Source organism: Lynx rufus, unplaced genomic scaffold (genome assembly GCF_022079265.1).
Source record: "Lynx rufus isolate CCGP_SWC_20201006 ecotype Redwood Valley unplaced genomic scaffold, mLynRuf1.p SCAF_1, whole genome shotgun sequence".
Classification (NCBI taxonomy): domain Eukaryota; kingdom Metazoa; phylum Chordata; class Mammalia; order Carnivora; family Felidae; genus Lynx; species Lynx rufus.
This window is the reverse complement of record NW_025814823.1, coordinates 206,459,651-206,484,853: the sequence shown is the minus strand read 5'-3', so window position 1 is coordinate 206,484,853 and position 25,203 is coordinate 206,459,651. Positions and strand designations below refer to the sequence as shown.

Genomic DNA, 25,203 nt, shown 5'->3' with positions numbered 1-25,203 from the left:
AATTTTTATTAACATTTATTTAGAACTGAATGATCTATGCGGTGTCTGGGTGACTCAGTCCATTAAGCGTCTGACTTCAGCTCAGGTCATGATCTCACGGTTTGTGGGTTCAAGCCCCACATCGGGCTCTGTGCTGACAGCTCAGAGCCTGGAGCCTGCTTTGGATTCTGTGTCTCCCTCTCTCTCTGCCCTCCCCACCCCCACACTCTGTCTCTCTCTGTCTCTTAAAAATAAATAAACGTTAAAATAAAAAGAACTCAATGATCTATATTGGCTTAAATTTTACCAGCATTAGTTATTTGTAACTCACTCACCAGAAGCCTGGCCAGTAGCTGTTGTGGTGAAGGAAGTTTCACTAGAAAGAGAAAGCGATTTTCATTATTGCTGTGGCAACTAGAAAAATTCAGATTGGAGTTGGGTGTATGGTCAAGGTACTGCAGCCTTTCTGGAAATGAACATTTCATAAGAGAAGTGTTTTGCTCTGTTTTTGAATGTACGCACCAGCTCCTGTAGAGATGACAAGTGCTGTTGACTCCTGTGCATTATTCTTCTTCCTTTCCTCTGCCATAATCAAGCTTCTGATGATATTAAACAGGTAGTCCAAAGTTCCTGTGTATTCTGCAGGTACTACAAAAGTCAGGATTCTTGGCCATAGCACCTGTGGAAACAAGGCACAAGACAAGGATTGCTTGTTCTTTTCCATGATTTCTCCTTGGTCCTCACTCTCTGTTGCCCTCTGATTTAGAGTAGGTTCTCTCACTTGCTATTTTTTTTTTTTTTTTTTTTTTTTTTTGCTCTTCAGGCCAAATCAAAATGAAGTCATTATATAAAATCTCTGCACAGCACATTCATTTTCAGGTGCTAGTTGTAGTGAGTGTTACTCAGCATTTCTGCATGGGTTTGCTGCTGGAAGTTGGGGCAGGACAATCCTTCATCGTGAAGATGAGTTCTAAAAAATGCAGGAAGTCTAGCATCCCTGGGCTCCGCTCACCAAGTGCCACAAAGCCTCTTATCAATGTGACAACCCAAAATAAGTTGTATACGTCCCCAAACTCAAAGACTGGAATGGACTGCTCTGAGAGAGGATGATTGGGCACAGACAGTGAATGGGCTGCTGCTACTGTTTGTGCTCCAGGTGCTGACCTTCTTGCTCTGAAATTCTGGAACACCTGTTTCTATAGTCAGTCTGTTTCATGTTCTCTGGAAAACTCCCTTGCCCTGATGGAAACCTAGGTGTCAACATGGACTCTTCCTTTTGTCTTGTCACCCAGACTTAATCACCAAGCCCTGTCCTTTTATCATTATAAGATCTTCTATGCCCCTCCATATCTCTTTCCTTCTCTCATGACCCTGCTCCTATTCCTGTTAAGTTGGAGCTGATCTCAAGCTCCCTCTTTTTGCTCTTAATGTATTCTTATGTAAATACACTCATCTCTTAAAGTTATCATTTAAAAAATTTGTAATGTAGGGGCACCTGGGTGGCTCAGTCGGTTAAGCGTCTGACTTCGGCTCAGGTCATGATCTCGCGGTCTGTGAGTTCGAGCCCCGCGTTGGGCTCTGTGCGGACAGCTCAGAGCCTGGAGCCTGTTTCAGATTCTGTGTCTCCCTCTCTCTCTGACCCTCCCCCACTCATGCTCTGTCTCTGTCTCAAAAATAAATACACATTAAGAAAAAAAAATTTTTTTTAAATTGTTAATGTTTATTTACTTTTGAGAGAGAGAGACAGGGAGACAGAGCATGAGTAGTGGAGGGACAGGAAGACACAGAATCTGAAAAAGGCTCCAGGCTCTGAGCTGTCAGCACAGAGCCCAGTGTGGGGCTTGAACCCACGAACTACGAGATTATGACCTGAGCTGAAGTCAGATGCTCAAACAACTGAGCCACCCAGGTGCCCCTAAAGTTATCATTTTAAATGTTTAGCTTTTGTTTCAAATTTTGAATGGCTATCCAACACAAGGTAGGGATTTGGCATTTCAGGCCCACAAGAGTATGGTCTGAGACTTCTTTTCATCATTTATCTTTAGATTGAGATGTTTCAAACTTTAGTATGCATCAGAAATATTAGTACTTATTTGCATGCAGATTCATGGGCCCCTTGCTCAGAACGTTGATTCAGTAGGTCTGGGGTATGGAGATCTGCATTTTAAAGAAATATTTTAGATAATCCAAGAACCACATCTTAAAATGCCATCCTAGATGAAACTCTGATCCATTTAAATTGGTCTGTTGATTTTCTCCTGTCTGTGCTATGCATTTCTAGTCAGTTAATCCTTTCTCAGGTTATTTTTGCTTAGGGAAAATACAGCTTCTGAGGCTTATTCCCCTTAAGGTGCAGATTATTTTTAACCCTCAGGTGAAGTCTGAGAATATGTCCTTTCAACACCTTCTCAGATGAATAGGAAAAGGTTAGCATTCACTGAATCAATATCTCCACACATCACTTACTGTTATGTCTAGACATGTTAGGGGAAGAAGAGAAACAATATATTAAGGTGCTTGTAAAGTCTCATTGGCTATCCAGATATAAGAGATCACGAATTAATTCAACACCTGTTTCTGAGAAACTACCATGTTTTGGGCACTGAGCATGGTAATGCACTTCCTCTAATGAGAGCATCAAAAAGCTGATGACACATGAAGGACAAATTCTTGTCTTTACTCCTAAATGGGCAGAGCTTCAGAAAGATGATCAAAGTAACTGTCAGTGGTGACAAAAGACCCCTTACCTGGGGCATGCCAATGACCAGTGGGTCTAGGGTTTTTAAGACCTCAAGGCTTAGCTCCCGAACAGATTTCTCTCCCTTTTCATCCTCATGGGAATTAGGTTTCATTGGTTTTTCCTTCAAGAAAGATGAAACAGGTGACTTGTTAATAGTCCCTCCTGCTGATCCCCTCTGACCTTACTTGGATGCGTTCTCAGACTCTGGGGTGGAGGATGTAGTCACTCAAATTAAGGGGCTCAAGGAACCCAGCAATCTTGGTCTTCAGTGTCTAATTTCTGTTTTAAAGTGTTCTTTGGAGGAATGGGTTAGAACACACTGCTGGATAAAGCAGAAAAGCAAAAATTGTGAGGATCCTTGAACTGCAGATGTTCTCTCTCTCCCTCAGGCCTTTGCCATTTTCTCTGGGGCAAAATTTTCAAAGACACTTCTTCCTAGTGGAGTGGACTGTAATTTCAGCTGTCGTGGTCTTACTAAGATCACAGAGCTCTTACCCACATGGTCTTCAGGAAGTCAACCCCAGTGCAGCAAGAGTGGATGTGTCTTGTTTTCTTGGAAGTAATTCATTTTCTCTACCCCTGTCCCAAGCCTTTGAGGAAAGGTTGTCTCCTCCTTAGGGAAAACCATAGTTTCACCTACCTGGGGTTTATCATAAGTTGAAAGTGGTATCAGTGAAAGAAAACTGAGGAGAACACTAAAGGCTGAAAAATCTTTCAATGAAAGTGATAAGATTGAAATATAACTTCTAAATCAGTCATTGAATTGAACCTCAGCCATTAAAAAAAAAACAAACCAGTTGAGTCAACTGTCCTGGTTACAGTGTAGCTTTCAAAGCCGCACCCTCTTCATCATACCAGATTCTTGTTGGACATGGCAAACTGGGAGAAGATGTAATCAATCAGTGGCCATCCTTCCCTGGCTTCGATGTAGCATTTTTCACACATGGTTTGGATAAGGAGGAGGGTGGAATTCCTTACCTAGAATCATAAAAATGTATTTGCAACATTCTTCTACATTGGGCAGAATATAAATTTAGCTTCTCCTGTCCTTTAACTTTCATGGATTATTTAGTGGGAACCTTTCCAAAAAGGAGTATAAATTGAATGATGGTACTATAAATAGATGGAGGAGGAAGTAAGCTATAGTTTATGATTTAAGGGGTTACAGGAAAGCATCTCTTTCTTTTTTTAAGTGTTTATTTATTTATTTTGAGAGACAGGGAGAAAGAAAGAGAGCATGAGTGCGTGAGTGGGGGAGAGGCAAAGAGAGAGAGAGAGAGAGAGAGAATCCCAAGCAGGCTCTGTGCTGTCAGCACATAGCCTGACTTGGGGCTTGATGTCATGAAACATGAGATCGTGACCAGAGCTGAGATCAAGAGTGGGATGGATGCTTAGCTGGCTGAGCCACCCAGGCACCCCTTTTTTGTTTTCTGCTTTTTTTTTTTTTAATGTTTGGGGAAAGCTCTCTACAGCCAAAATCTTTCTCCCTAGTTCCCAAAACATATCCTCTATTACTATAGATGATGAAATTTTGGTACTGTGGGCTAAAAAAAGCACTGCCTTGCTTTTAAAATCCTCAGTGAAAGATAGCAAGTTGAACTACAGATCTACAATCTTTTACCTACAATTTCAAAACCCAAATAACGCTGGAAACTGGAATTCTGTTTCTTGAGTTTGGCACTAACTCATTTGGTGGCAAAACCCAACTGAACTGTTTTAAAACTGTAGTCTTTACTTATTCAATGTAGTGTGAATATGCATATGTTTTCTTGCAGAGATATTAATGAGTTTGTGACTCCTGTCACAGAAATGTTTTTCTGAAATCAGGAAGGTTGTGAATTCTGAAATATATCTGGCCTCAGGGATTAGAACAAGGGATTATGAACCTGTATTACAATGTTTAAATAATTAGTTTTGCTTATTGGATTGCTTCCCTGAGGAATGAAAGCTCAGATCTAATTCTTTCCTGAATGGGTGTTTTAATGGAGAGTTGGAAAAAAAGAATAATTTTGAATAAGGAGTTAGGCCACATGGTAGCAATTAGCAATTAGCATAAAGGTACTAGTAGTCTACCTAAGTGAGAAAAAAAAGTTACAAATTTTCTATTTTTGCCTGGGGAGCTGGACTTCCTTAAAGTTTCTGTCCTCTTTTATTCTACCCTAAACTCTTTTAGTACTTTTTCAATTGGCTTGGCCACTTACTGGACAAGGTTTTTTATATGTAATCACTCCACTGGTTATTAACTATTTTTTATTATTTATTTTTTTGTTGTTTCAATTAAAAATAATTTTTAATATTTATTCATTTTTGAGAGAGAGAGACAGAGTGCAAGCAGGGGAGGGGCAGAGAGAGGGGGAGACACATAATATGAAGCAGGCTTCAGGCTCTGAGCTGTCAGCAGAGAGCCCAGCACAAGGCTTGAACCCATGAACTGCAAGATCATGACCTGAGTGGAAGTCAGATGCTTAATTGACTGAGCCACCCAGGTGCTCCTCAATTTTTAATTTAAATTCTAGTTAGTTAACATGTAGTGTAATATTGGTTTCAGGAATAAAATTTAGTGATTCATCACTTACACGTAACACCCAGTGCTCATCCCAACAAGTGACCTCCTTAATCCCCATCACACATTTAGCCCATTTCCCCACCCACCCCCACTTCAGCCCTCAATTTGTTCTCTATAGTTAACAGCCTGTTTCCTTCTTTCCCTTATGTTCATCTGTTTTGTTTCTAAAATTCTATATATGAGTGAAATAATATGGCATTTGTCTTTCTCTGACTGACTTATTCTGCTTAACATAATTTTTGTTATTTACTGCATACCTTTTGTTATAATCATTGTAGACCAAAGCCTCTTAGGGGAATTTTCTTATTTTCATTGGTTTCTGTATAGGACTTTGATCCAAACAAAATATGGTTTTAATTTAAAAAATACAATAATTTCTAGTTCTTATATTTGTTTCAGTACAAGTTGTATATCTTTTCTGATATGGAATGCTTTAATCAAATAATCAGGAAATATTGCACAATCTACTATGTTCAAAACTTGCTGTAGGTGCTTCCTAGTTGGAAAATAGGATATCTAAGCTAAAATAAAAAAAAAAAACAGGTTTAGGGGTTATTATTTTTGTGGAGGAAGATATGTTATTTTTATAATTAACAATTTTAAAACTACTTGAAGAGCATAGCTCTGTGATGCTCTAGGCAAAAATCTTTTTTTAAACTAATAAGCCCTTGAACTGAGTGTACTTTAGAATTTACCTTGATATAGTTTATCTTTCAGGGAAAGATGGAATTCTACTAAAAATAGAATTCATCACTGAGCTCTTTATAAAGCAATCTCATAAGTAGATTTTTAAAGAATCAAAACCATTTCATTAATTCATTAAAACATCATCAAAAATCAAAGTCCCCATTAATTCTCTTACTTTTATACTGAGGTCGCCCATGACAACTTTGACTGTTCTTTCAATTGAAGTGATATAATCCCTCAATTTGGGCTCTGAAAGACAGGGAGAGAAATTAAGAGACTGGGTTCAGTAGGAGTACAGTATGTTCTAGGACTGATGAAAACCTATTAGACTTATGGCACATAACTGCAAAGTCTTTTGTCCATAACATTTTATGTTATTCAGTTTTCTCTTACTCTCTTCTTTTCCAATTTTTAAAAGATGTTAATTGCTCTCTTTGCTCCCTATTGTATTTGGTTTCATCTTGTTTAAAATGTTAGGTTCCAAAGTGGACTCAATATATCATGCCCAATGGATTAGCTGTAAATTTTGTGAGACTATGTTTCTTGTCTGCTGATTCTTCAGTAAATCCCAGGGTTAACTTAATTTTTAAAAATATTATAATGTAATATATTTCATATTGTATTGAATCCAAGATATCATCAACTTTATGAGACATCATTATTTTATATTGTACCAAAAAACCCCTTATAGTGGCCGATTATAATTAAAGATGGTATCAATTATGAGATGCACTCCAATATCATGAAAGTATGTGCTTCTTGGCATTAATGAAATAGGATATTTCATTACATTCTGCTCTTTTCTAAATGTACTAATCTCTGGAATATTGTGCATTCCTCCCACCTACTCTCTATTTATTGGGCCACTTAACCAGCTTACTAGATCTTTTAAATTCTAATTCTACTTGTCCTTCTCCCCTAGGTATATCTCTAAATATCATGAAAGAGGAGAGGTGATTGAAAATGCCTGTTTAAAATTAGTAGATTGTAGATGACAGAGAAGACAGAGTTTCACTTGAATGTGATCCTCTATAAACACCCCAAAGACATAGAATAGAGTTAGAGAATGCATAGGCTTCAGTTTTCTTGGCACAAAATAAACCACTGTGACTTCATCCCTTTGCTTACCCTCAGCATTGATAGCCGATCTTAACAAAGTCAAGATTCCCGTTCGAAAGGTTTCATTATTATTTCTCAATTGTTCATCAAAAAATTCCATCAGGTCTGCAGGGTTGGAATGGGCTGAAGGTTGAAGAAATGCTGGTCACAGAACTCATTTTCACCTTAGGTAAAATACTTGCAAATGGGAAAGGGGGGATTCCATGAAGATTGTCACTCTTTGGTTGGTAATTAGATTTTATGATATTGGTGCATCTTTAGCAACACAGAATTAAGCAGTTTGGTCACTAAGAGAGATTTATATACTTAGGTCCACATCGGTTCATGCCTGTGAATATGACTTTATTTGGAAATGAGGTTTTTTACAATGGAATCAAATTAAGATAAGGTTACTAGGGTTGGCCCTAATTCAATATGAGAGGAGGAAAGGAGAGGAGACAGGGGGAGAATGCCTTATGAACATGGAGGCAAAGGTTGGAGTGATGCTTCACCATTTGTGGAACTAGAGAGCTACATGAGTAAGGCAGGAAGCAGGGAAGAGAGAGAAGGCCTGATGTGAGTAGAGCAGTTTAGGTTCACACTTATCAGAGATAAGGTGAAACAGTTAATTACATCGAGCATAGAACAGAGGAAAGAATAAAAACAGAGGGATCAATTAGGAAAGACCTAGGATATAATAGAAAGGTATGTAGTGAAGTAATAGAAATGACATTTTTGGGGGAGGGAGGATGTCTGGGAGGTATGGGATTGCTCTTGTCCTTACTTCTTAGGGTCTATGTTAGAACAGAGTTTGTATACTGACTCTGAGAGCTTTGTGCTCCCTCTACCACTCGTTCCTGTTATTCTAACCAGGCAACAAGTGGTATTGTGATGTGAAAGCAAGAAGGAAAGGGAAAGAGTAAAGGGAGAGAGAGAGAGAGAGAAGGAATAGGTACTAAGAGATAACCAGGGAGAAAAAAGCATGACTTTGGGTTTGACACAGTTTCAAATAAACTCAAATACCAAGAAAAAAAAGCATTTTGTATCCCTAGGATTACCAATTCACGCTTGTTTGCCTGGAAATAAATTCATGCATATGTGGTCAATTAATTTTTGACAAAGGAGCCAAAAAATATATCAGGGAAAGGATAGACTCTTCAATAAATTGTGTTGGAAAAACTGGACAGCCACATGTCAAAGAATGAAACTGGATCCTTACCTTATACCATATACAAAGATCAAATTAAAAAAAGTGACATGAGGGGCACCTGGGTGGCTCTGTCAGTTAAGCGTCCGATTTCGGCTCAGGTCATGCTCTCGCGGTCCATGAGTTCGAGCCCCGCGTCGGGCTCTGTGCTGACAGCTCAGAGCCTGGAGCCTGTTTCAGATTCTGTGTCTCCCTCTGTCTCTGACCCTCCCCTGTTCATGCTCTCTCTCTCTCTCTGTCTCAAAAATAAATAAATGTCAAAAAAAAAAAAAAGTGACATGAATGTAAGACCTGAAACCATAAAGCTCCTGGAAGAAAACATAGGTGGTAAGCTCCTTGACAATGGTCTTAGAATGATCTTTTTGGATTTGACACCAAAAGCAACAAAGGCAAAAATAAATAAGCAGCACTATACCAAGCCAAAAATCTTCTGCTCAGCAGAAAAAAATAAATTAACAAAATGAAAAAGCAATATATGGGATGGGAAAAGTATTTGCCAACCATATATCTGGAAAGGGGTTAATCCCCAAAGTATGTCTGGAAATTTTCTGGTTTTAGAACTAGAAGTAAAGGACTTCTGGGGAAACCAGAGTAATTGATTCCCCTACCTGTTGCGCTTCTCTTGGGAATGGGTAGGATAGGGAGAGGCACAGAATACTGTGAGTTTGAAGGAATGTTTTGTGTGTGTGTGTGTGTGTGTGTGTGTGTGTGTGTGTGAAATAACTAATGTGATAGTTTGCACACCCTTCATCATTGTTGTCATCATCACTGGGAAACATTTTTATTGAAAACCCTCTGGATGCTGGGTCCTACCTAGAATGAGGAAACAGCTTGAAGCTTCAATTTCATTTTCCTTTACTGGAGGCTCTGAAACTCTGCACACCTGAATGAGAAAGAAGAACCAGGAGGGAGATGTTAACAACAGAAAACCAGTGAAAGTGAAACAATCAGATCTGACAGCAGGGTTTTCTTACCTGGTGGAGTAAATTGATAAAGATGGTTTTTCTCAAGCCCTTTGGAAGGGCAGCATCATAAAGGACCACCGCGGTCAATATTTGTTTTAGACTCTAGAATGAAAGCTCTCAAACGTTAGTTGGAGGCTGCCTGTGAAGCAGCAGCACAGGATGTGGAAGACAATTATGTTTTGTGAGGCAAACCCATCACCTTCCTGCAGTTACCAGTTTTCTTTAGTGATTCGTGCCTCAGCAGCTTGAAAAGAAAATTCTTAATCTCTTTTTGGAGATTCCATCACCCAGCTATGCCAACCTCTTTTCTACCTCCTATTCCTCAAAAAATATTTAAGTTCAGCTGCCCAAACCAGTATTTCAGTTCCCTTGGACCTCTTGGGATTTACTGTCTTTCAGGATGGTTGCCAGTAGACTCTGAATCTGTTCCTTTAGGGCGTGGCTCTTACCTGAGTGACGTGGAAATCAATCTCTTTGTCTTTATACTGGTTCAGGAGCCAGGGTACCTGGTCCAGGGCATATTCGCAGAGGTCTTCCCGATGAAGCAGCAGGCTCACCGTGGGGCCATGCGCCTTAACAATGGCCAAAGTCTGCAAAGGCAGCAAACAAATACCATTTCTAATATTTCACTATGTTTTTTGTACATTTCTCAGAATATCAGGGGCTTTAGACAACCCCCGAAAACTTTCCTCACTGTTTTCAACCAAGAAAGATTCCTTAAAAAATGGTTAGGTTAAGATCATTGCACGAGGCAATTATATTTATATTTGTATTTATAGCTATATCTACACCTATATCTATACTATTACTCATTTTAGTATTTTTCCTGTCTCCCTATGTCTTTCTTAAGAAAAGAGTTCTTGGGGTGCCTGGGTGGCTCAGTCGGTTGAGTGTCGGACTTCGGCTCAGGTCATGATCTCGCAGTTGACGAGTTGGAGCCCCGCGTGGGGCTCTGTGCTGATAGCTCAGAGCCTGGAGCCTGCTTTGGATTCTATGTCTCCCTTTCTCTCTGCCCCTCCCCTGTTCATGCTCTGTCTCTCTCTGTCTCAAAAATAAATATAACCATTAAAAAAAAGAAAAAAGATTTCTTAAACCTTTCTCTAATGGTCACTTTCTTTCAATATGCTAACAGATTTAAAATTTCCCTCATATTTATTTTTTAAAAAATTTTTAAATATTTTTATTTATTTTTGAGACAGAGACAGAGCATGAACAGGGGAGAGGCAGAGAGAGAAGGAAACACAGAATCTGAAGCAGGCTCCAGGCTCCGAGCTGTCAGCACAGAGCCTTACACGAGGCTCAAAGTCACGAACTGTGAAATCATGACCTGAGCTGAAGTTGGGTGCCCAACCGACTGAGCCACCCAGGCGCCCCGAATTTCCCTCATGTTTAAAAAAAATTCTTTGACTCCGTATTACTTAGACCCCGATTCTGTTTCTTTCCTTAAAAAAGTGGAAATGCTGAATCAGTAAATTCTACTCCTGAAACCAATAGTACACTATATGTTAATTAACTAGAATTTAAATAAAAACTTGAAACAAACAAGCAAAAAAAGCAAAGCTCTCTGAAAGAGAGGTCTACATTTGCTATCTCCACTTCTCACTTCTCATTTATTCCTCAATCCATTATAATCTGGCTTCTATTGACACAAAAAATGAACATGTATAAAATATAAGTGTAAATAGGTTGATTATAAAAGTTTAGAAATCACAAAAGTTATGATGAAGAAGAAAACACAGTATTCACATTGCTAACAGTATCTATAGTACCCATGACCATACAGTTTGGTGTATTTTAATATGATTTTTATTTATTTGAAATTTTTTCTATACTTTCTGCATACATTTTAATTTTTTAAAAAATTAGTGTTATTCTTTATAGTTCTACATTCTGCTTTTTCTACCTAATATTATATGATGAATTTTTTTCTGCCTGCTAAGTTTTGTCATACAGCAAAGCATCTCAAAACTTAGTGGCTCATAATAACAACCATTTATTTCACCCAACTGTGTGTCAGCTGGACGATTCTTTTAAGGAATTGGACATTTCCAAGCAATGGACACTTTTCAAGATTATTCTTGCTTGAGCACTGGAACAATACTCCATAGATCTCCCTTTGCTTCTTGAAAATTATTCCTTGCTTAGAACCCTTTCAAAGGTCTCTCATTTCCTATTAAAAAAAAGTCCAAGCTCCTGTGTAGCATTCAAGGCCCTTCATTGTATGGCCAAGACCACCTATCTAGTTTCATTTATTTCTGCCCCTTTATATTCCCCTTTCTCTTCTCCCCTTCTCTTTCTCCCACTGGGCTCACTCAAGTGTGCGTGTTATCTCATCTCAGCCTATGCTTCAGTGGGTTTTATTGCCTCTTTAGGGAATGCATCTTGCCTGCAGTGAATGTCTTTATAGGCTGCAAGCTCAGTTTCAATGTCATGGCCTTTCCAGTACTCACCACAGGAGTTAAGTGCTTTTCTCTCTGTGTTCCCTTATTACTTTTGTGTACCTTCTAGTCACTTGTCTAACTCTTTCTGTGGGAAGCTAGGAAAGTGCTTGGCAAATTTGTATTGAATTTTGATTTTCAGGTGCCCTAAAGAGAAGACTTCTACAGGATATTTTAAAAGTTCCATGTTTGCTAATGATTTAACTACCCCAGCATGTTAAAAAAATAAATGCTTTGGTAGCTTAAAGTATAGAAAAGAAACTGAACTAGAGAAGGCTATGTGTTGCATCTTTTATAATATAGCAATAAAGGACCTAAAAAGGATTTAATTTATACTACATTTAAAAATTATACCAGTTAAGCAAGATAAGCAAGGGATTATATGTGAATGCACTTTGTTACCTATTCTGTGCAAGACATTACAATATTTTGAAGCAGTTATGAACATTCTTTAGATGTTATTTTATTTCATGGTCATCTTCATAGACATAGGAAATTTCTGTGGCCTGTTGTTTTTCTCAGTCAATGGCTCATCCCAAATATGGGTTATGGGTTATATAAGGCATGAAATAACTAACTTTATGTATATTTTACTCATTTTCAGTTATTTATTGTTCTTTCCATACATTGGAATGTTGGTTCCATGAGAGTGGTGATTTTGGTCTGTTTAATCCCTGCTGTATCCCCAGAATTTGGAACAGTGTCTGGCATATCATGGGGACTCAATAAATATTAGTTCAGGAATGAATAAACAGTGATTTGAAACAGGAAAAACAAAATATTTGATAAACCTGATAAATCACAACTCATAGCATTCCAAAACAACTGAGACTCATTATCATGTCAGAAAGAATGGAGCAAGTTCAACCAGCAGGGACGGAGAGCTAGCTTGAGACCTGTTGAGGCCGCCACTCACTTGCACGGGTGAGGTAATGGGGGCCCACTTCTCCATTATATACCGGAACAGCATGAAGATCTTGTCAGATAGTCGGTTGGCGTCCAATCTGGGATAGGGGAAGTCTCTCCAGTGGTTGACATACTTGTAAATGGCCTTGCTGAACTTCTCAAGGGCTGCATTTTAAAAACAACCACAGACTGAGAAAAATTTAAAGATGGGAGGGACCGTAAAATAATTTGAGAAGAGTGCACTGATGATTAGCAAATGTGTAATAATTTCTGTAAAATGTTATGACTGTACCATAAAAAGTGACTGAACATAAAAAGTGTTCAGCCACATTAGTGAAATGCAAATTAAAACCATAATGAGATATTGCAACAGACCATCCAGAATTGCTAAAATTTCAGACAGTTTCAAATGTTGGTAAGACTAAGGTGCAGTTGGTATTTTCACATACTGCCTGAGGTGGGGGGCGTGGAGCATGAATTGATACAAACATTTTAGAAAGCTGTTTTACGCGATCTACCAAAGTTGAATATGTGTTCTTCATGACCCAGAAATTCCACTCCTAATTATATAGTCATTAGCTACACAAGTATATAGGAACTAAAAAACTTATACAAGAATGTTCATATTCACTTTTTTTTTAGTAATAGCCTCAAACAGGAAACAGTTTAAATATCTGCCAACAGGTAGGATGGAAAAATTGTAGTACAGGCACGTAATAGTATAGAGAAATGAACACGGACTATAGTTTCACACAACAACGTGTAGGATCTCAAAAATAGACAAAACTAATCTATGGTTGTCAGGGTTGTGGTTACCCTTGGAGAGGATGAAGATGGTGATGATTGGGAGAAAAGGTGAGGCAGTTTCTGGGGTACTAGTAATGTCCTGCTTCTTAACCTGAGTGGCGGTCAAATGAGTAAGTTCATTTTGTGACAACTCATCAACCTGTACACTTCTGATTTCTGTATTTTTCCATGTGTCTGTTTCCCTTCAATAAAATTAAAAAAATGTCGGGCCTGCAAAAATATTTGCACCACCAACCTATACATACTTACATCAACTGCATTAAATAATAGTTTTTGTTCCTTCAGCCCTCATGTTTCACTAGATGAAAAAGAAAATTCATAGTTTACTCCTTAACGATACCTCACATGCAAAGAATACTCTGGAAACATCCTGAGTATCTTAGAGCTGGCCATTAACTGGCTAATTCACTTTCTCTTCAAACTGATAATCTCCTGCTATGCTTTGTCATAATCTTGTGTGTGTGTGTGTGTGTGTGTGTGTGTGTGTGTGTGTGTGTATGTGTGTGTGTATGTATGTTTGTGTTGCACTGGCCTATAAACAACATGAGAGAAAGGATGTCTTATCTATTGATGGTATCTGAAACAACAAGCACAATGTCTGCTTATTGGCTGGTTGAATGAAGAGCTAGATGAGTGGATGGATTACTACAAAACTTTATACCTGTTCTGTAGTGGCAGGCAAAATTTGCTTTAGGACCAAAGGGTTCTAGATAACTTTATAACACAAAGACAGAGAATCCCTTATTCAATGCCATGATGATTTCTAATTTTATTTCCTTTTCCCTGTTGGTTGTTGATGTTGTAGGTAGAAATGCTATTACAGACACCAAAGTTTATTTGCAAGAACACAATGTTAGCTGTGATAGTAAGTAAGGAAATTAAAGGAATTGAAAAGTGGGCTAATCTAGTGTAATTGCTCAAGTCATTGAGCCAGACTGTCACAATTCAAATCCTGGCTCTGCCGCATACTAGCTGTGACCGCAGGCAAACAGTTAACCTTTCTACGTCTCAATTTTCTCATCTGTGAAATGGAGGAAAAATGTTACTTACCTAATAGTTGTTGTAAGGTTAAAGGAAACAATAATCTTAAAATACCCAAGGCAGTACTCAGGCACATAGTAAATTCTCAGTATGTATCAGATACAAATGTTGCCTTCATTGAGGACAAAACAAGAAGAAATTGACAAAACAACTGAAAAGACTTGGTTGATAGGTAAAGATGACATTCCTGACAGCATGGGCTTTTAAATATTACAAAACAGTAGTGTTGGGGGCGTCAGAGGTGAGAGAAATCTTAGTAATCACTTTACTTGACATGTTTCGGGTGAAAATGAGATTGAAAGAGGGCAGAGTCACCTGATGGTTCAGTGGATGATCAGAGAGAAGAGTCCAGGTCTCCAGACTCCTCCAAGAAGCCCCTCACTGTGCTGGAAATGTTTTTTCCTAGGAATTCCAGGGCGTGTTCTTCTTTGTAGACTCTTGATTACTGTAGATGTATTTTAGTTTTGGGGGGAGAGGGGGTTTGTGACCCACAGTTTGTTTACCTATTTTCCTTAATTTTATGATTGTTTGTATTTTTTTTTTAATTTTTTTTTTCAACGCTTTTTATTTATTTTTGGGACAGAGAGAGACAGAGCATGAACGGGGGAGGGGCAGAGAGAGAGGGAGACACAGAATCGGAAACAGGCTCCAGGCTCCGAGCCATCAGCCCAGAGCCTGACGCGGGGCTCGAACTCACGGACCGCGAGATCGTGACCTGGCTGAAGTCGGACGCTTAACCGACTGCGCCACCCAGGCGCCCCTGATTGTTTGTATTTTTGATTAGTTTGCTTACTTATCATTACTACAATATTGTGTTATAAGGAAATGCCAAAATTTAGCCTGCTGCTAAGAGCTGGTGAGCTCCTAGAACCATTGTGGGGAAAGTGTGATGGAACTAAAGAAGGAGGCTAGAAATGGAGGCCTTTTAGGGCAGTGGAAAGAGTATAGACTGGGTGGTCACATAGACATGAATGCTACCTCTCCATCTCATTGACGGTCACCACTTTAAGGAGATTCCTTAATTTCTATGACCCTCAGTTCCTCATCTGTAAAATGGGGTAATAGTACTTACCTTGCTTTGAGGATGGAGAGAGATAGAATTATAATTGCAGTGAGGATTGAGAGAGAAATTTCCATGGGGTAGGCACTCAATAAATGGTAGCTATTATTGTTAGAAAGAACAGAACAAGAGTGAAAGGAAAAATAAAGCATTTGCTCAATTTATAGTGTGGTCTTCACAAAGAGGGAACCATAGGGATACCCACCAATACAGAAAACTCCCTTCATCCTTTCCTCTTCGGCCAGCCTGAGCATGGTTTGCATGGTGAGCAGGGTCATCATCATGAAGGGAATACTCTGGGACACTGCCAAGAGGGGCACAAGAGGAGAAAAGCATTAACCCCTCACACTGGGATGTTCTGTGACTCTTCATGTCAGCATTTCAAGGCTGCATGGGGGGCACAGATGAGGTGCAGCGGGAAGATATCCGCCTCTATCCCTCTCTTGCCATAATGCCTGTCTGTAGTTAGAGAATCAAGGAGTGGTCGGTTTAAAATAAGGTGCTAGCTATAAAGTCACCTGTACCTGTTTTTTGGTAGCAGTTGCTTATTTGGATAATTATTTTATTAATGTCCATCTCTCCCACCAGAAATTTCCTGCATCCCCAGGGCCTAGCACAGGTAATAGGCTCTCAATAAATAAGTAAACAAGCAAACAAATAAATATCTGTCAAGTAAAATGGTGTAGAAAAAAAATCATAACAAACCCTTAGTTCATGTAAATGTCCAGTGGTTTGTGGAACGTGCCTCGCAGAAAAAGGGCTTTTGCAAAAACAGAGCCAGATGAAAGGGATGGTGAGGGTGGGAGGGAGTCCAGCCAAATCCAGGGCAGCATGGACTCATGGTGAGTCAGCAGACTCATCTATGCTCAGAAACAGCTGCCTAAATCCTGCTATTGATATTCTTTAGCACAGCAGAAGGGAGGTATGTTCTCCTTTCTGTTGTTTGCACCCATTTGGTTTTAGACAATTAGTCAGGGTAGTTGTTTCCCAGGAAAATGTGGCGGTTATTTCCTCCATACCGTAGCTTGTTGCCAGTTCAGCCAAAGCAAGCACAATGAATTCATTTGGTAGCTCCAGTATCCTGAAGTTACTTTGGACTTCATACATCACAGAGTTGAAATCATGTGCAGCAAGAGACACCAAAACCTCACCTGCCAGCATTCTGGTTTCTCTGAGGATCTGAGCAAGAAAAGGAAAATAACGATAACAACTAGAGAAAGAGCAGAGTGAGTTTGCAGAGAGGTAACACTCTAGCTAATATTATGAGTTCCCCTGGCTTTGGGATAGAGAGAACAGGCTGTTACTCTCCCAGCGGGGGCAGTGGTGGGGGGGGGGGAAGCCCCTAGAGTAGGGGTCAGTAGCTGCCAAAATGGAGGTTATTTATTTTTTTTTAAGAGAGGAGCACGAGCACGGAAAAGGGGCAGAAGGAAAGAGAGAGAGTATCTTAAGCAGGCTCCATGCTCAGCGTGGAGACCAGTGAAGGGCTTGATCCCATATGTCCCTGGGATCATGACCTGAGCCCAAATCAAGAGTCAGAAGCTCAACCAACTGAGCCACCCAGGCACCTCCAGATGTAATTTTAATGAATGTTTAAAGCCATGTTTTAATAAGGTTCTTGTAAATATGAGGTCAATATATGTTTTCTTGCTAATTAGCCAGGCACTATGAACCTAGGATTTATGTTTTGTGTTTAAGTGATGAATCACTACGGTTGAAAGACTGAAGGGAATGGTGGAAGGGAAATCGGGCCAGGAGTCTAGAGTTTGAGGTTTTAGTATTGTCCTGATCCAGTTATCATTGATAGTGGAGATATTTGGAGGGACTTCTGCTTTTGGTAATGCTCAACTAGGTAAATTTGATGAACTCTCCTGCTGAGGAAAATAAAAAGAGCCGGACAAGATATTAAAAAATACACTCATAAAAACATCACAACAAAGGGTAGAATGAATTACTAAATTAAGATCTGGAAAAGATTGGCAATCAGGAGAGATAAGTTCTATAGTTGGGATTGCTTTGCAGTATTTTGGGAAGAATAAACAGAATTTAGTACTAACAGACGGGAAGACCTTGGTCATCCCACTTCTCATCTTTTGGTCTAAGACCCCAAAAGCCTGCATTTAAATGAAAGGTTCAATTGGCCCTCCATGAACTGTAGCCCAACTTGGAGTCACAGATGTGCCCTGCCTCCCCCAACCCCAGCTCCAAAATCTCAAGTCCTGAAATTAATCATGGATTGTTAGTACCCTTCACAGATAACAAGTAAAAATCCTTTCTGGAAGAAAATAACATCTTAGGACTCAAATTATTTCTAGAAATAATTTTTCAGATATAATGCCTAGCGTATGTAGATAAGTAGACACATGAAGAAATCATAATTCATATGGGAAGAAAAAGGAAACTGGGTTCTAGTTACTTGTTCTGTCAATAGCTGTGTTACTTTGAAAAAAAAATAAAATGTCTCTAAGCATCAACATGTACATCAACATGTAAATATGATCTCTGAAGTCTTTTTTAGCTTTGCCTCAGTTTCCTTATCGGTGAAGGGATAAATAATAGGTATTGTAATAATATATGAACAAATGAAAGTGATTTGAGGTCCAGACAGCAACGTACAAGAAGCTTATAAATGTCCACGTGGTTGCAGCTGGGTCAGTTAAAGACCTGTTGCTGGCCCTGACATTGATTCATCATCAAGAATAAAACTTACATTGGTGTCTCTCATGTCCTTAGAAGCATAATAAATCAACCGTTGGACAATTGCATCATCCAAGATGTCGGTATTCTGAATGACGGAAGTGAGATGACTATAAATGTCTTCCTGTGGACATACACAGAAATTTGAGTTACACAACTAAAGGAATCAGATTAAGTCCAAGTGAATAACACCATCAAACTGAGCAATGTATTCCTACTTTACAATGGATTTTACATATCTTAATTGGGGCTTCCTGAACATAATATGCAACTTTAGGAGTGAAGGCTTATATGTAAAGCAAAGTTCTTTCTGAAAACTATCTTAACCTGACAACATTACTTCAAGGACATCTAACTGAAGGTGGAGGCACCCTAGCTAACATATCAAAGTCTTGAAAATCACTGTTGTAGGGCCCTCAGGGGACTGGAAATGCCCATTACCCTAACTACTGCTCTTACCACTAGGGAGTGACTATGGTAATAAGGAGCACACTGTGATTCCCAAGGAGGCTGATAAGCTATGAAGCTAGATCCTACGAGAGATTTCTATGCCCTTAGCTTTAGTTCCGCCTTGTAGAGAGAAAGTCGTGAATTCTTTTGGACAGATCTTAACCTTTAGAAATCATGGGGCTTGGCCAGGCACTATGTGAAAGGTCCCTTAGGTGGCTACATGGCCTTTGGTAGATGAGAGACTGGTGTTCTGAAATGCCCAACAGCCTCAAGCCTATTGCCTTCGAGGTACTGTGCCCCTGTTGAAGGTGTGGAATAACTCCCTTGAATAAGGGATTCCAATACACTTCAGGGTTGAGAACCACGGATAAAGGTATATGTAGGCCCTGCCCTTCACAGGGAGGCTGCATTGAATCATGATTAGGAGCAATTTTTTTTTTTTTTTTTTTAAGTCAGACAGGCTTGTGTTTGGATGCAGTCCTGCTGTTCTGGTCATGTAACTGCTCTGGGTCTCACTCTTCTTAGTTGTGAAATGGAAACAGCTATACCTACCTCATAAAGGTGTGAGGAGTGAATATAATACAATTCACTATTGTTTGGGAAGCATCTAGTGTGCTGCTTCCCAGACAAGTGTCCTTGGAGGTAGATACTACTTTATAAAAGGTTTTTGAAGCCAAGAAAGCCTTCACATCCCAGAGAAATAAATCTCTAATTGTGAAACAGCATCACAGATGAGTAGGGAAGATCTTTTGGGATTTTCCTAGGAAGTTTCAGCTTATACAGGAGGAGACTAATCCACATGGTTGTGAGTCTGACATCCCCCTCTTACTACATCTGCCTGTATAAGGTTATAGAAAGGGGCATTCTTTTGCTAGCTTCCATAACTGAATACTCTGATTTTTCAAATACTAATGTCATTGTTTAAACATTATAATGATTTCCATTATAACTGTATTTTCTGAATGATTGAATGCCACATAAGAAGCCAGAGAGAAAAGAGGAAGTCAAGGGAAAGAAAGAGGTATATGAAATGTTGCAATTAGATTAGAGAAAATAAATGCAAAAGAGACTTTTCTCTATTTTCCTTACCTTACTCATATTATCTTCCATGTTCAGCATGCCTAGAGTGAGGTTAATATCTCCAAAAATATCTAAAATGAACAGAAAAAGAATTAAGTCTCTGCTGAAATGCTCTCCTATTAATTCCAATGCAATAGTTATAGAAATATTATTTTCTGTTGCCTTCTCTCTCTCTCTCATTCCCTCTCTCTCTCCTTTGCCTCCTATCACCCTTCTTTTTTTAATGTTTATTCATTTTTCAGGGAGAGAAAGAGAGAGAGACAGAGAGAGAGAGAGAGAGAGAGAGAGAGAGAGAGAGAGAGCGAGCGCGGGGGAAGGGTAGAGAGAGAGGGAGACACAGAATCTGAAGCAGGCTTCAGTCTCTGAGTTATCCACACAGAGCCCAAAGTGGGGCTGGAACTCACAAACCACAAAATCATGACCTGAGTCGAAGTTGCCACTTAACCAGCTAAGCCACCCAGGTGCCCCCGGGTGCTTCTTCTTGACTGCCAACTCTGCCAACTCTGATGGCAGGAGCTGTGTCTTATTCATATTTCATATACTTGACATTCTTGCTAATAGCGGATACTTAGTATTTTTTTCAAAATCTAAATTAAAGGGGAAGGGGAAGATAAAAGATGCTATATTGCTAATTATCTCACCTGTCATGTAGGTATCACCCTATACATTCACTCTATTAAGGCTCAGCTCTCAGATGCCATGAGATTAAACCCTTATACCCTTAAATGTGAGAGGGCAATTGTGTGGTATAACGGTTTACTTTCACTTCCCCCTCAGCACCTCCCCCATGTTGTTTTCCATACTTTGGCCACCTCTCGCCTACCTCTCTTTCCCTTTGTCTAACCTTCTGCCAGGTTCCTTTTCTGGTCCCAAGCTCATGGAAACTTCACTTTTATTTATTTATTTTTATTTTTAAAAGATTTTTAATGTTTATTTTTGAGACAGAGAGAGAGAGGCCAAGTGTGTGAGTGGGGGGGGGGGGGCAGAGAGAGAGACTGGGAGACACAGAATCCAAAGCAGGCTCCAGGCTCTGAGCTGTCAGCACAAAGCCCAACATGGCACTCGAATTCACGAACCATGAGGTCATGACCTGTGCTGAAGTTGGACGCTTAACCACCTGAGCCACTCAGGTGCCTGAAACTTCTCTTTTCTGATAATGACCTAAATTATTTTGACTTGCACTTTGAAGGCATATTTATATTTGAATAAATCTCATTCGAAAAGTGAAAAAAAAATTGAGTCCAAGGAATTAAGCAATTTCAGGCCACATGGTAAGTTGGCAAGACAGAAACTCTTAGAGGTGAGCCTCCAAATCAAGCCACAGTCTGTTTTGGCAAAGCAGATAGGCAACCATCCTTGAAAATTAGGGGAAAATATTTCAAAGGACTCTTCCAGTATTTAAGGTTAAACAAAAGACTTTCTTTGTGCTATAGCCACTTTCTTCTCAGGTAGACTACATATTTTTAAAGGTAGGGCACGATTATCTCTCAGGCTCCTAGTCTATCAATGGCCCTTTACAATCAATGTGGCTTTATTATTTTTGAATAAAAGGAGAGTAAAAGAGAAATAACCTTACTTTGGTGTACCTTTTCATAACATCTTTAAGGTGTAAAGATCTTCCTTAATGACCCACACTATCCCCCTCCCCACATATAGATATGATTGTACAGACACAAAACACTTAGCTCCTCAGGATCCCGTGATGCTCACCTGCAGATTCTTCCATGTCCTGAGTCATGTCTTGGCTGTTTTAGGCTCTCTAAGAGACAGCACCTAAGTATCAGAAATAGTATGGCTAAAAAATTGAACAAGAAAGTTGGCAAGTTTCTCAGATAAGGCTCACATAAGGTTCTCTAAAGGACATTCCCTCCTCTACTTGATTGGCACAGTGATCTGGAAGCTTCCAGCGATGGGCTGCTATTGAGGAGGATGATGCTGTATTCTACCACTATGACATTTTCTTGCTTCTGAGCTCCTGCTGACCAACAAAATGACTGCATATCACCGAACACTGTCCCTTGGGTGGAGACCAGAGTATCTGAGAAGGAAGAAATTAGAGACTGGGACTCAAACCATTTTTGTAGACCAAAGGAGTTCCTCTCCCTAAACTTGGGTCCATTGATCACAAATTTGGGAATGGTTTTCAGTGGTCACTTTACTGGCCTGGTGTTGGTAAAGCCTTTATGGTGATCTTGTTGATTGTTCTACTTGGTGAAAGTCAGTCACACAAACTGGGCATGCTCAGTGGGCCGGAATGCCCACCAGGGGCAGTTGAATGGAATGTCCAACTGACAGCAGCCAAAGCAAAGCCTTCTTTGCCTCCCTTCCTGTTCCCCATTTCTCCCTCCACCATTCACATGGTCTAGGTCTTGGCCTCACTCTAGACTCAGGCTTTTTTTCTTTGATTCCATTTTCTCTTCTTGTTTTCAAATCATTTTTTATCCACATCCCTTGACTATAATGCTTTCAACTTTACCAGTATGGACCTAAATCTGGTCCCAATGCCCCTGACCCTAAATCTATATGACCACGATTTTCAGTGTATGTCCAGGCTGACTGTATGTTAATGTGGCCGGTGTTAGGTAAGGGGGTACTAGCTGTCTATAAGTCTGGATGTGAAAGGGGCCTTGGAAAGGAGCACATGACAATTCTCATCTGCTGCTGCTTTTCAGTTATTTTTCCTTTATTCGTGAAGTTTATTTCAGACTCCTAAGTCAAATGCTTCCAACTAAATCTTTGAATGCATTATTCTTTTTACAGACAGATTATTTTGCATTATATTTATTATAAAGAGCCTCAGCAAGCTGCTAGTTAAGAACATCTAGAGCTTCCCAAGTCAGCGTCACTATTTCCCAGATTGTGTCTATAAGTGCCTAGTAACAGTAATCCTCTGGTGTCCTTACTTAAAATGTCCATTCCCAGGACAATTATAATGAGGGGCAGAAATCTGTATTTTTAATGAACACCCCTAGTGATTCTTGAGCTCACTATAGTCTGAGAAGCACTGCCTAAGATCATTGCCCAATCACCCACCAGGGGATAATTGAAAATTTAGCAGTTATTTGAAGGGTGTTTGTTGTGAATGGGCGAGAAGACTACTGCTCATCCCCAGTGCCGTGATTTGCTCAACCTTGAAGAATAGGCTGAGAATTGGTAGGTCAGAGAGGTACTGAAGTAGCCTGAAACTCTTAACATCTTGTAGGGAAATAAAGACGTTGCAAATTATGTGCTCTTAGAATCTTAAAGAACAACGTACAATAGAATCAATAATAAGAAAGTGAGCTATTTAGGTAATTGTTATAATCAATTTCTTACTCATTTTGTGAATGGTGGCAAATAATTTTTCTGAATGTCTGTATATCAAGATTTCCTTGATTTCATAGAGATTAGGGAGGTTAGGAGATGATTGATTTATATTGACTTTGTAATTTATTCATCAGGGCAATCAAAACACATCTTTTTGCTAACTATTCTTTCAGATATAGCACATTTACCCATTGATCTCTCTTTTCATATAGTAACATTGCAGATAGATTTTTAAAAAGTCAAACTTCAAAACAACAAATTTACTGTCATTTTTGTTCCATTTTTCTGGGCCATCTTGTTTCATTTCCCCATTATTTCCTGTTTTTCTTTTTACACCAGGTTAACACAGTATGGGTTTGATTTCTCTGAGGCCCTGGAAGCACGCTAAACACTAACTCTCAAAGCTAATAGGATGGCATGTGCTAACAAATGAAGTATTGTTTCTGAATATATGTTTGCAAGGAAGTTTAAATTCAGCTTGCTAAAGAACTGAATTTAAGAAGAAGTTTAAGAAGAAAGAACTGAGGAGTCTCCCTGGGTATATGATAACCATTCCCTTTCAGTTTAACTTGACAAGTGAGACTACCCAATCCCAGAACTACTATGCCCAAATGAGGTATTATCAGCAGGAATATTAATAAGGCAGTAAAGGTGAAATATAAAACTATGGGAGGATATCTATCAATCAATCTATCCAATACCAAAATTTATAGAAATTTACATTTTTGTGGTTTTAATGGTTTTATTTTGGAATACAATTCATTTGAATGTTGACATGAATCCTTTTATTCTTTAAATGAAGAATTAGATTTTATAAAATATATTTAAAATGGAATTAGGCTCTGCTTTTTTTTTTTGCAGTCAGTTTTAAAACATAAGCCTAATTGCTTACACTCTGGTGTATAGAAAGGTAAGAAATATTAGATGGTAATTTTATACAGGACTAAATGTTGCCCTGCTTTTTTAGCAGTCTCTCATTGGCTTCTTTCTTTTCCTTCCTCTTCTTCCTCCTTCCTTTCCATTCTCTCATGTCATTTTCTCTCCACCCCCCTTTTCTGGTTTCTCTTACTCTGCTTTTTCTACTTGTTGTAAACAGTAATAATAAAAGGATAATTTTCAGCATAATTCAGTTGAGTTCCATTTGAAACACATTTACTGACTACTTCTTAGGCATGAAACCCTATGATAGAGCTGCTCGGACAGACCATGATGAAAGAGGCCATGTTAACCTCAAGGAATTCATGGTCCATGGGGAGAAGCCAGTCTGCTGATACAACTAACTGAAACAATGAGGCAGAGTAGAGATTGTTATGACTGAGGAGTAAACAAAGAACAAGAATGAGTTGTGAATTCTTTGCACAGAGGACAGGGGTAACATTTGAGGTGGTCTTTGAAAGTAGAGATGAGTCTAAATAAATGCAGAGAAATCTTTTTCTCTTTATCCTTCTCTAAGTAGAAGAAAGCAGATCCTCTAACTTCTTCAGCATGAATAGTGAACATAATAGCATTTTCTTGCTTTTTCTATTTTTTTAAACCGAGATTTAGGCTGTTATTGTTTTCAGAGCAAATATACAATGTTTGCGTATGTCTTTATGACAAAATATATATTCAAAGTTCATTCTTTCTTTCTTCCCTTTTTCTTTCTTTCTTTCTTTCTTTCTTTCTCCTTTTTTTTTTCCCCAGAGAAGTGTTCATGTATGAAATAAAAGGGAAAAGAAGAAACAGCATTAGACTTGGACTAGACTTGGAGTTCACAAACTTCATGTGTGTCTAAGTTTTGATTCAAACTACTATGAATCAAATTACTATGTATTGGTTTGTATTACTATGGTTGTATTACTATGAAAAAAATCAGCCTCTCTAGACTGAGTTTGAGTTCCCAACTGCAAAAAAATGAAAGGATCAGATTAGTTGACCTAAGGATCATTTTGTGCATGAAGCAACTTTGTTTTCACTTTCTTGGTAATACCAAAACAATGTACAATGTTTTTAATTACTAAACAACAAATTTACAAGTGACTTTTTTTTTTAATTGGGGCCTTCTGTGGATTGGGAATTTCTTACATTCTGCACCACATAAACCCAGCATGGAGACTTCTTTCTACCTTGAATTTATAGCAGCAGCTAGTGATGTAGGGAGGAGGTCAGAGAAGTTTCCAGGGACTGAATGCAAGCCAGC

General features: G+C 39.0%; 1 protein-coding gene across 1 annotated transcript in view; it reads right to left on the bottom strand.

Moving 5' to 3' along the window:
• The window catches only part of MROH2B (maestro heat like repeat family member 2B), a 71,453-nt gene extending 49,997 nt beyond the window's left edge, over positions 1 to 21,456 (bottom strand). Inside the window, exons 1-15 of the mRNA XM_047073833.1 lie at positions 21,429 to 21,456; positions 19,728 to 19,789; positions 18,202 to 18,312; positions 16,514 to 16,673; positions 15,700 to 15,798; positions 12,597 to 12,751; positions 9,692 to 9,832; positions 9,252 to 9,344; positions 9,091 to 9,160; positions 7,101 to 7,214; positions 6,148 to 6,221; positions 3,575 to 3,697; positions 2,727 to 2,840; positions 502 to 658; positions 315 to 355 (exon numbers count right to left, since the gene is read on the bottom strand). Of these exons, the coding sequence (XP_046929789.1) occupies positions 315 to 355; positions 502 to 658; positions 2,727 to 2,840; positions 3,575 to 3,697; positions 6,148 to 6,221; positions 7,101 to 7,214; positions 9,091 to 9,160; positions 9,252 to 9,344; positions 9,692 to 9,832; positions 12,597 to 12,751; positions 15,700 to 15,798; positions 16,514 to 16,673; positions 18,202 to 18,312; positions 19,728 to 19,789; positions 21,429 to 21,456 (1,542 nt within the window). The remainder of the gene's footprint in view (positions 1 to 314; positions 356 to 501; positions 659 to 2,726; positions 2,841 to 3,574; positions 3,698 to 6,147; positions 6,222 to 7,100; positions 7,215 to 9,090; positions 9,161 to 9,251; positions 9,345 to 9,691; positions 9,833 to 12,596; positions 12,752 to 15,699; positions 15,799 to 16,513; positions 16,674 to 18,201; positions 18,313 to 19,727; positions 19,790 to 21,428) is intronic.
• Between the last annotated feature and the right edge of the window lie 3,747 nt (positions 21,457 to 25,203).